Raw genomic sequence first — 12,286 nt, 5'->3', positions numbered from 1 at the left:
TGATAACAAGCTGTGTACCTTTGTTTCCTCATTACTTTGGCATTTAGGTGTTAGGATCCAGGTGGCGTCCAGCCATGATTATACTCAAACAGAAGGAGGGCCTATGACACTTTACATGTTCTCTTAGTTTTGGGCTCAAGCTGGAAGAGAATTTTAGAAACCCTGGCAGGACAGTCTCCGCCATCTATCCTTCTAAGGTCACTGAATAGCATCCTATTAAATAGTGGTAAAGTCTGTTTTAATATACCTTGCAAAGAGCACAAGTGAAGTGTGAAGCACAATAATATCAACAAGAAGTACTGGCTAATAGGAGAGGACTTGTGAACCGGTGGGATATAGTTCTGTAGAATGTGGTGCTAAAGGTTCAGCGAGTGATGGGAGGAAGAGAGGCTGGGCAAAAGCAGCTGAATGATTCAAAGCAGATATGGGGGCATTCGAGAATAGTCTGAGGCGGGCATTTATGATTATGGTATGGCATTGGGTAAAGGATCTATTTAGAGAAAAGGTGAAACACAAATTGTAGCAGCTGATCAGTTAGGTTACTTGAACGGGAACAAAATGCAGTGACGTTAGGAAATTGGGGAAGCGGGGAGAAGGAGGAATGAGCAGCTTGGGGGAAACAATGGGTGCACCTAACAACACCAGCGTGCTCCTAGTGAAGAAAGGAAGGAATTGTACAGTGTCAGTACCACCGACATTCGGAAATAAATGCCTTTGAGAGAATGTAGTAAAAGAAGCCTTGAGCATTTTGAAACCCTCCCCGTTTCCCACACCGTTGCTTGCTGCCTGCCTCTTGGTTGGGACTTGGTTCCCACTAGTTGAGTTTTTTGCACTTTCAGTAAGTGCCTCGTGGCCTAGGAGCTCCTGACGTACAATAGGCATGTCATGTTTATCAACCATGACATTGTTAATCGCTAGCTGCCTGAGTTGGAGGCCCCCATCCTCCCACACATCACTTTGTCCTTGCTGCTCAGTATGAGCCAAGCAGGACGCAACTGGTAACTGTTGGAGCCATGGATGCCAACAGACCAGATTCACAGGAGATTCCTGGTTTAAAACAGTTTTATTTTAGCAGTCTGCCACCTGAAAATGCCTCTGCTTCAATGAAGGTCTATGGACAAAATACAGTCCCACAATCTTTTTTTTATTTATTTTAAATCGCCCTCTTTATACTTTCAGAATATGAGCATGTATGGTCGAATCCACGTTGAGGATTTCACATATTAAGTTGCATTTGCGTTGCTTACTATCGGCTCATTGTTGTGCCAGCAGGGCAGGTGAAATGATGAGGCATCTTGTGCTCCCTATTCTAATCTCCTGTTTTTTCTGGCCCAGACTGCGTGCGCCAGGAGTTCTCCTAGTGTTCTCCAACTATCCCACGCAAATAAGTGTCAGTCTTATCTGCAGGTCTGTGACCTGACTGGTGTTCCATCTCTCTCATCTCCACCATATATTTTGAACAAGCCCGTTATTTTCAGTCTTCAGAGCCTACTACCCAAATGAATAGATCTATTCCCCTGGACAGAAAATGCTTTTCTTTTGAAAATGACAAAATAAATGTCTAGAAATGGTAGCATGTCATCTTTCTGCAAAGTAAATAGAGGAAAGTCGCAGCAGTTCCTTGAATCAGGAACTTTGGAACGCTGTACAAGTGCATCAAATACTTCCTGCATTACTAGTTTTCACTTTTCAGGCTCTCTGGTGTTATTTCACTCGAAGCTGACATCAGGCACCTTTAAGCATCGAGGCATCTGTGTGTGTTTTATCATACAAGTACATCTTACATCCGTGACCTTTTATGGAATTTAGTGCGTCCAGGGTCCTCACATCCTCTTTGTTCAGCTTCCCTTCAGCTGGCAGGGCTCCTCTGACGTCATACTCTTTCGGCGAATTTGCATACACAGCATTCCTGTCCACACTTAAGAACTCGTAACGCACGACATTCACCTTCCCTGACCCCGTACATGCTTGCCTTTACCACTGCAGGGGTATCCGCTCTGCACCATTAGTGGCGTTTCTTTATTATTTCACCAAGAGCACACAGGCGGCAACTTTTAGCACCGGAAGCATAACTAATATGGGAGCCGGCATCGCTCACTGGCATACTTGCAGTGTGAAGTCTCTGCTTCTCGGATTGACGGTGAGCACAAGCTGTACCAGGCTTAGCTTGGTTACCGTAATTACCTATGAAGAGGCGCATTTACTAAGATGTCAGATAATAACGGTGTTGTGATTATATTACATGCACAAGGGTTAATGAGAAAGTCTACTTGTCCGGAGGACTAAGTAGACAATAAAACTTCTTGTCTGCAAGAAGAATCCTCATGTCCAGGGCGTCGGGCGATACAAATTCCCCACCCCTGCATAAACTTTCCTGAATCAGTTACCTTGGTTGTCTGGTTACCGCTTCTGAGCGCCCCGTGACCTGCATCCTCCTTTGTGTCCATAACAATGCTCCTCGCGCAAGCTGCTTCCAGCGCGATGCTTCCAACACAGATTACGAGGATCACGTCATTCTGCAATAGACGCTACTCGTCACACGCACGTCAGTCGTCAGTTTCTTTTCGACGCTGCTCCCTATGCGCTTGCAGTCATCGATTACTACGGAGCCAACAAGTTTCAGCACGATCTCGCTGAGTGATAATGTTACCATTTTAGCATGTTCCTGTAAACATTCAACGCAAGGAAAATAAGTAAGACAAACACTTTTAGAATTTTAACGTGGTTGGTGTGGAAGTTCATCACTGGAAATTTTAACAAGACAGATAGTCTCAAATATTATTTTTTTTTTTTACCTGTGTATTTATACAATTTACTTATAATTTATATTCAGTTTATATAACCCACAAAGTAACGGAATGTGTGAGAGGGTCAATAGGTTAATTAAGGGGATTATACAGATGTCTGTTGAGTTTGGTTGTTTTTCTAACGATAAGGTTCAAGAACTTGTTTGGGCCTATCCTTCAACTCCCCACAAACATGAGTGTAAGTCTCCTTTTGAATTAATGCGTGGTCGTCCTCCTGTAACTAAGTTAACACCTTCTTGGTTAAGGAATCAAGACAAGGTTTCCCCGGTGAAGTCTTCTTTGGATGGCTCTTCTTCGTCAATTTGTGTGGGGGACTTGGTCAAAGTAAAGCCGGGGAGGTTTTCTAAGGGTCTCTCGAAGTTTAGAGGTCCTTTTTCGGAAAGCGTGTTTTTCCCCATTGTGTTCTTCTTGACAATGGCGAGTGGTGGAATTTCAGAAGGGTAGCTTTGTACAAGAGACAGGGTGATGTGGATGTGAAGACTACTCTACCTTCTTCTGTTTCCTCCAGTAATGGTTACATGTTATCTGCCCAGTGTGACTTGAATTCTTATTCTCAAACCAGTGTAAGGGGGGAGGTAGGTAGTGGTGATACTTCTTCATCTTTCTTCTCTGGGGGTGATGTGTCTATTCCTACACCTTCATGCTCTGGTGACACTGTCTCTTCTTCTACACCTTTGTTTTCCAATGAAACTATCTCTACAAATGGAATTACTTCTAGAAATGCTAGATTTCGTCGTCCGCCTGTATATCTCAGTGATTATGTTCAATAGTTGTATTTATTTGCATTTTACTTTATGGGATTAAGGGAGGGAGATGTGTTGTAAATAGCTTCACTGTGTTTAGTCTGTTTTCACTGTTTCTTACCTGGAACTTTAGTGTGTTCCTAATGTTATGATTCTAGTTAAGAATTCCAGCTTGGTCAGTTGGTGCTTGGCCAGATGGTGTTATGCTGTTTACTCTGTGCTGTGAATAAACTTGTTCTTAACAAGTCTCTACCTGCTTGAATCCTCGTTTATACTTTACTACATGTATCTAGGCGCATACGCGGCTAAACATTAAAGAGCAGCAGCCAACTCCAAACAGCGACAGAGAGGATCCGCATGACGCCTCTCAGCACAGCCATGCGATCAAGGTAAAGGAATGCTTGCTTGCCTCACGGCGCATTCAAATGCTGCATCGTAGTAACGGTAAAGGTAAATACTCTGAATTTTCCAAAGAACCGTGCTAGGGCTTTAGCAAAGAATTGTGCCAGTCAAATACCATTACTCTTACACATGCAATACTCATAACGAATAGAAAAATCCACGTGTGCATAGTACTGCAAAATTAACTTCGACGACACTGCCCAAATGTTTTATGCGGGCCTTCTGTATGAGATACAAACTGTGCACAGGCTACTTTCACACAAAAAAAACTTCAAAGTCACCGCTCATGTGAGCTTCCAAACATCCATGTCTAGCTGACAGTCATCCCAAAATTAATCGTATAATACAGCCGATTGAGCTCCACTGAAAACCAACAGCAAAGATGTTACATCAACAGTTGCTCACTTGGAGTATGCCCAGGCATTACCCTGCTTTCACATCATCCATAAGACCAGTGAAAGGGATGAAGTTCTGAGGTATCAAGCACCAGCAACACATAACGGTTGCTCAATTGAAGTATGCCCAGGTTGGTAGGCGTCCGATGAAGCAAGTGGTGGGGCTGGAGGGCCCCCACCTGACCTTCTCTGTAATTTTAGATTCCTTTAAACTTCTTCTTCCATTAGTTTCCTCAGGTTAGTTTCATATAGGCTTTGTTTTGGTAGTTTCTTCATTCTCCCCAATAGCACACGCATGTTTCTCTTTAAATCGTCGCCAAAATATTGCAATCAATGAAGAGTCCATCAATCCAGATGTATATTAAGGAAGATGATTTATTAAGGTGTTGAGTACAAGAGATGTCATTAAGAGCCCCACCAGGAGCAGCCTACCTGCTGATGAGCCCTTCCACCAACTAACTCTCACACATCCAACATTCTACAGCATCACCACACACCAACATTCTATACCACGGACACACAGGCTGAGCAGCAGATATAACACACTCACTATCCACAGTGTTTCCGGATTAGCGTGCTACACATAAAAAGAAAAGGCGGTTCAACACCCCATCAGGGATAACAAGAGCTATATAAATACAAACCTTTTTTCTCTCTTCTATCCTTCCGCTATCCTGAATCCAAATAACTCACTAACCTATCCACCACTCAAATTGCCTTCATATTTCACGATACTAATTGAACACTAATCCTTTATGGGTTCCGGAGTAGGGTGCTGCTCGCCGAAAAAGCGCTTTGACGCCTCGTCATGGGTAGTAAGCGCTATAAAAATGCAATTACAATACCAGTTTGCTCCTGAGAAGTGCTGGTAGTCCTCCATTAAATCTATTGCAGCAGGGCTGAGAAGTGCCAGTACTCTGCCCTTCAAATAGAAGAAAGGCAGGTACTCCATACCGGACACCACCTGCCCATTTATAGCACTACTCATGCTAGTTCTTTGTCAGAGGTTGCCATGCGTCTCAGTGTTGTTCTGATGTACAGCACGCCTACATCCCCTCTTAAATTGCGATTTGCAGAAATGTTAAAATAAATAAGCAACGCTGCAGCACTAACCGTTTAGTTAACAAACCAGTGTTTGCAGGTACATTTTATTTCAGTCAAAGAGAACTACAATTCCCCAACATGCATTTGTATTTTAGAAAGGAAACCTAAACTAGACCACTGCCTCCTTGGCGACAAGAACTCGCCTCATGTTTTTTTCCAAAACGAGACACCACAAAAATCCAGAGTGAGGGCACATTTCTGAATGCGATGCCCAGCTAGCCTGAGCCGCACAAATAAGAGGAAGGAAGGAAAGGGGGGGGGCTACTCACAGGACGCAGAGGGCATAGGCCCCGGTGACACTCTCGCTGTCCCGCACCAAGAAGCTGCCGTCCTTCCCGGCCTTGGCCAGCAGCTCCTCGGCGGCCGCCCGGCTCAGGTCCCGGTGGTACCAGAGGGGGGGGCTGGTGCTGGGGAGGGTGCCCGCCGGCGCTCCGCAGGCCATGGCACCGGGCGGGGGGCACGAAGAAAGGCACAGCTGACTGGACTCCCTCCAGGAAAGACAGAACCACCCAAAAAAAACACTGCGAAGTCCGGACTTCCAGGTCCAAACGAAGGCTCAGCTAAAAAAAAAAAGTGAGCGTCTCTGAGAAAGTGTTCTTCTACTTTACTTTTCAGTATAAAAGTAAATTTTAAAGCAATCCCTTTTCGAAGCGAGTGTCACTGTGGTGGCCCCAGCCGGACCCGCCCGTGACAGCATGCCTGGCAGGGAGAGAGAGGCATGCGCTCCTGCTGGAGGGAGGGACGGGTGTCTGCGCTGCTCGGAGCCCGGAGCCAGCCTGCCAGCGAGGAGGAAGGAGGGCAGTGTTTGTGCGCGGCAGGGGCGGGAGTGGTGAGGGGGTGAGAGTGTGTGTGCTTCCTGATTCTTTACACCGCCTTTGAGTGGCGGACACCTGTCTGGGCTCACTGTCCCGGGACAGTCATTACTTCACACTGAAGCCGCTGACCGTTATTACAGTTTAACGGGCGGCTCCAGTCCCGTCAACAGGGTGAGGAGCCGGTTAGAACACCGGAGCACAGCCACACACACCCGTGCTCGCAACCAATCACGCCAGAGAAACTAGATTCTATCAGTGGTGGGAGAGCCAGATACGCTTGGATTGGCGGAAGGATCTCTTAGCATAGGACTGGGTATGGGATTTCTCCATCACTATTGGTTTATTGGACCATTAGTGACTACCATGGTAGTCTGCCATTGGCTGAGAAAAGACTTCCCAGTAGCTCATTGGCTGCGCTGTCCCAGCGAGTGCAACTCTTCAGAATAACGTGTTTTGCTGCTCCTAATTTCTTTCAGTGGGTTTCTTCAAAACGGAATAATTCTGTGTACTTCAGCATCATATCTCCAACCAACTGTATCACCGTCAACCAAAACCTTTACATGGGTGAGCACTCCAAGTTCAAATGGAGGAAACCTGCATAGTCTCTAAGAAAGTGGGGGCAATTATAAGGTTTTATTTATTTATTTATTTTATGCGTTTTTATATAGTGCAGACTTAACCCGAAGGTGTCAGAGCGCTTCACAATAGGAACAGTAATTATTCGAGAAAATTACAAGTGAGCAGGTTACAAAAGCAAACGTTAAGTTACATGAGGCAATAGTGACAATTGTGCATGTATCAAGAGCAAACAAAATACAAGAGGTAGCAAACGATACCTTACAAGAGGAAAAAGTGACGTGTGCGTGTTACAAAAGCGTACAAAGTACAAGTAGAGGTATAATACTGCAATAAATGGCAGACACTCAAACACAAGAACAAACGTTATGTAACATGAATATTTACAACAAGGGGTGGTGAGGGACAGAGTCTCTGAATTAAGCAGAAAGCTCTCACCCAGTCAAGAGATCAGGGCTAGATCCAACACCGTTTTTTAGCTCACTGCACCATCCCAGTTTCAGAACCTGGCTGTATGCAAATTAGTCTGTTCCTGTCCCAGTGCATGATGGGAACAGGGCAAACCAAACTACAAAAGCCAATTCTTACACTGGGAAGGAAACAAGCTCCCGGGGACCGGTTTCTGGCATTACAGCCATCTTCGACCCGGTTTGCTTGAATCCTGATGGTGCAATGAGCAAGGGTCTCACATCTGAGAATACCCTTCCACGCTTAGGGTGGACAAAAATATTTACAACAAGGGGTGGTGAGGGACAGAGTCTCTGAATTAAGCAGAAAGCTCCCACCCAGTCAAGAGATCAGGGCTAGATCCAACACCGTTTTTTAGCTCACTGCACCATCCCAGTTTCAGAACCTGGCTATATGCAAATTAGTCTGTTCCTGTCCCAGTGCATGATGGGAACAGGGCAAACCAAACTACAAAAGCCAATTCTTACACTGGGAAGGAAACAAGCTCCCGGGGACCGGTTTCTGGCATTACAGCCGTCTTCGACCCGGTTTGCTTGAATCCTGATGGTGCAATGAGCAAGGGTCTCACATCTGAGAATACCCTTCCACGCTTAGGGTGGACAAAAATATTTACAACAAGGGGTGGTGAGGGACAGAGTCTCTGAATTAAGCAGAAAGCTCTCACCCAGTCAAGAGATCAGGGCTAGATCCAACACCGTTTTTTAGCTCACTGCACCATCCCAGTTTCAGAACCTGGCTGTATGCAAATTAGTCTGTTCCTGTCCCAGTGCATGATGGGAACAGGGCAAACCAAACTACAAAAGCCAATTCTTACACTGGGAAGGAAACAAGCTCCCGGGGACCGGTTTCTGGCATTACAGCCGTCTTCGACCCGGTTTGCTTGAATCCTGATGGTGCAATGAGCAAGGGTCTCACATCTGAGAATACCCTTCCACGCTTAGGGTGGACACAAATATTTACAACAAGGGGTGGTGAGATAAATAACGGTGATGGATCAAGCCCTGATCTTTGGACTGGGTAAGAGTGGTCTGTTTAACTCAGACACTCTGTTCATCACCACCCCCTTTTTGTAAATCGTTTTTGGCCACTATAGGTGTGGCAGGGTATACTCAGACATGAGTCCCTTTCTCACTGCTCCATCAGGATTCAAGCAAGCCGGGCCGAAGAAGGCTGAAATGCCAGAAACCGGTCCCCGGTAGCTTGTCTCCTTTCTGGTGAAGAATTGGCTTGGTAGTTTAGTCTGCCCTGTTCCCATGATGCACTGGGCCAGGGACAGACTGATTTGCATATAGCCAGGTTCTGAGCTGGGATGGGGCAGTGAGATAAATAACGGTGATGGATCAAGCCCTGATCTTTGGACTGGGTAAGAGTGGTCTGTTTAACTTAGACACTCTGTTCATCACCACCCCCTTTTTGTAAATCGTTATGTAACATGAGGCAATGGTGGCAATTGTGCATGTATCAAAAGCAAACAAAATACAAGAGGTAGCAAACGATACGTTAAAGAGGAAAAGTGACGTGTGCATGTTACAAAAGAGTACAAAATACAGGTAGAAGTATAATATTGCAATAAATAGCAGACACTCAAATCACAAGAACACACTGGGAATGCACTTCTATAGTCATGGAGAATAGAATTTCCTATAACGGAAGGACTTCCTTCAGATAATAGAGAGGGCGTGAATTAAATTTGGAAGTGTCTTTGAAGGAGGAGAACTTTGAGTCAGTTTTGAAGGACTGGGGAGAGGTGGTGGTCCGGAGCTGAGGCGGAAGTGAGTTCCAGATTCTCACTGCGTTGCCTGAAAAGGATTGGGCCATCGATCTTTCCTTCTTGAAAGTGGGAGGTTCAAGCAATACATTTTCCACATTACATGTTGGTCTAGAGCCACCAGAGAGTTTCAGTTTATTTGCCAGGTAGCTAGATGAGGAGGAGTGCAAGGCTTTGTGGGTGATACACACAGTCTTGTAGATAGCTCTTGCCTCGATGGGAAGCCAACGGAGAGTGGATAAAATGAGTGTGATGTGGTCGCTTCTATTGGCCCCATATATGAAACAAGCTGCTGAATGGAGAACAGATTTAATGGGGGACAGGTGGGATTTGGGAAGGCCAGTAAGAAGAGAATTGCAGTAGTCCAGTCTGAAGAGAACTAGCGATTGGACCAGCGTTTTAAGGTCTTGCTCCGGGAAGAAGCGACGAATCCCCCAAAGAAGGCGCAGTTGGTATCAAGCACACTTTGCGATGGAATTGATGTGGGAGAGTAGATTGAGTTTTTTGTCGAGTATGACACCAAGGGATTTTGCGCTGTTGACAATGATGGGTTTATTGTTAAGTAGATTCATCTGATCCATCCATGATTGAACTGGGAGAGGAGAAAGTGAGGAAGAGAGGAGGAGGAATTAAAAGACAAGACTCCCCCAAATCGAGTATCCGCAGTCTGTCATCAATCACTTGCAGCAGGGGTGTTTCAGTGCTGCAGTTTTGGATGAAGTGGGACTGGAAATTGTCAAGAAGATCATTGTCCTTGATATGATGAGAGAGTTGCTTCGCGACACATCTTTCTGTGATTTTCGCAAGAAAAGGTAGGTTAGTGATGGGGCGGAAGCTGTTGAGGTCGTTCGCATCAGCAGTGAGTTTTTTAAGCAGAAGGGTGACCTGCCCAGTTTTGAAGGAAACAGGAAGGGAGCCTTGATAGAGGGAGAAGTTAACCAGAGTGGTCCAATAGGAAAGAGAATGGTTATAGAAGTCAATGGCAATGGCACTAGGGATGGGGTCAAGAGAATGGTTGGAGGGATTTGTTTCGAGGATGTATTTGAGGAGGGCATCTTCAGAGATGGGGTCAAAGTTCTGCCAAATGGCTAAGGATTTGCGCTCCTATGGAAGGGTAGGATGAATGACCTGATCCACAAGTGATTTCACTTTTTCATCAAAGAATAAAGCGAATTCCGCTGCTTTCTTTGTAGAATCCTCCAACTTGAAGGTTGGGGAAGAACAGTTTGGATTCTTGATGAGATCGAATAGTTTTTTGGATGTATTTTTGGCTGAGTCGAGGAGGGTTCTGAAGTGCGACGTTTTTCCAAGGAAGATGTGTATGTGGTACTTGGATCTTGCTGAACAAAGCGTGGCCAAATTATCGGTGGAGGGCGTTTGTCTCCATTGTTTCTCCAGGAATCTTAGGTACTTCCTTTCTTCATAGAAGGATTTGTTGAACCAAGGTGCTGAGGGAATAGGCCTTTTCTTTTTGCTTTGGAGAGGAGCAACGTTATTGATTTCGACTGCAAGGACTGTGAGGCATTGGGAGGTGAGTTCGTTAACATCTAGGTTCGGGTCTAGCTTTGGAAGTGATAGCAAAGCTGATTCACAGAGGGTACCGACGTCAATATTTTTAGTGTCACAGAACCAGGAGGTAGCCCTCTTAGGTTGGCCGAGAGTTATAGAGTATGATAGGTGAAGAGAGAATGGGATGAGGAGGTGGTCAGACCAGTCTACATGAATAGGGCAAGCGATAGTAAGCATGCCTACTTTAGAAATAACAAGGTCCAGGATTGAGCCCTTAGAGTGTGTTGTTTCTGTGCAGTGCTGGATAAGATCGTGTGCAGAGAGGAAGGTGGCCAGCAAATTGCAGAAGAGTCTTGAGGCGAGCCCCAGTGGAGATTGAAGACACCCACAACGATCTGATTGTCACTTTGCGAGTATTGGTCGCTAATGAAGTCAGTGAGTTCCTCCATAAACAAAGGGCCGCTACAAGGCGGGCGGTAAATGGAATGGAATCTGAGGGGTGAGCAGTGGTGCAATTGAAGCTCAAGAGATAGGCATTCAAAAGTGCGGAAGGAGCTGTTAGGAAAAGCCTTAATTTGAAGGGAGTGTCTAAAGATGACTGCAACACTTCCCCCAACTTTGTCAATTCTGTAATTTCTAAATATAGAATAGCTTGTGGGTGATAGGAGATCAAACAGAGTGAGAGGTATCGTTCAACCAGGTCTCTGTGAGGAAGAGCATGCCAATATTGTGAAGGATGATGGTATCGGAGATTTCAAGTTTGTGTATTATTGCAGATCTGTAGTTGTGGAGCAGACTTCGCAGCTCTGTCGAGACTGTTTTGGTGACGGGGCCACTTGGGCTATGAAGGGTGATAGGGATATTGTACTTATACGAGGGTGCTCAGGAGGGTTTAGGTGGATGAGTGGTTCTGACAGAGGAGATGGTCGGAATAGTGTAGATAGTAGGGTTACTTGGAGATGAAAGTGGAAGAACGGTGGCGTTTGAGGGCTTGTGTGAGTTTGCAATGTTTGTGTCAGGAATTTCCCGCTCCCGCGGTGAAAAGGACATCCGCGACTCCTCCGGACTCCAAATCCCAGAAGGCAAAGCGGGAGGAGTGTTATGCAACTCGGAGCAGTGGTTGCATAACGCAATTACAAGACGCCTATATAGGCGGTACTCGGCGAAGGAACGGTGTCGGATATTCTAGTATCCACACGACCGGTGAAGAAGCTGTTCTGGTGCACCCGCTCCGAGGAGAATTCACTGCAGGATTTCAGGACAAGGACGGCGGTGGGTCGAGAGAGTCTCCCCGGGCCGGTCTTTGTGGTTCCGCCATGTTTGTTCTTGGTGAGCTACCAGGAAGCTTCCTTGCGTCTTCTGACTCGGACGAGTCGAGAAGCCGGTCCATTAAAGTCGCCGCTGACTCGGAGGAGTCGGGAGTCCATCACTGGGGCAATCGCTGGTGTGAGCCGAAGCTCCCAGCCTGTCACAGTATTGCAATAGACTCCAGCTGGTACGCACACCAGGAGGTGTTTGCCGCGTACCGGTTGTAGAGCTCCGAAGACGATCGAGCGGCTGCTCTCGTTTTCAGTTTCAGTTATTATTGGGACAACGGTGACGTATCACCCGGAGGTGAAACCGCGTCCCTTTGTAGACGAGGAAGAGGTCGAGCGGCTGCTCCCTTCAGGTCGAGACCCCGGCTGGGTGTCTCCCTGTC

At 46.1% G+C, this 12,286-nt stretch overlaps 1 protein-coding gene across 1 annotated transcript in view; it reads right to left on the bottom strand.

Moving 5' to 3' along the window:
- Nucleotides 1-6,233, bottom strand: part of INPPL1 (inositol polyphosphate phosphatase like 1) — a 915,229-nt gene extending 908,996 nt beyond the window's left edge. The window contains exon 1 of the mRNA XM_086933779.1: nucleotides 5,721-6,233. Coding sequence (XP_086789905.1) covers nucleotides 5,721-5,893 — 173 coding nt within the window. The 5' untranslated portion in view covers nucleotides 5,894-6,233. The remainder of the gene's footprint in view (nucleotides 1-5,720) is intronic.
- Between the last annotated feature and the right edge of the window lie 6,053 nt (nucleotides 6,234-12,286).

The sequence above is a fragment of the Lissotriton vulgaris genome, chromosome 8, assembly GCF_964263255.1.
Source record: "Lissotriton vulgaris chromosome 8, aLisVul1.2, whole genome shotgun sequence".
Lineage (NCBI taxonomy): Eukaryota > Metazoa > Chordata > Amphibia > Caudata > Salamandridae > Lissotriton > Lissotriton vulgaris.
Note: the sequence above shows the minus strand (reverse complement) of the source record. Positions and strands in the feature narration are given on the sequence as shown.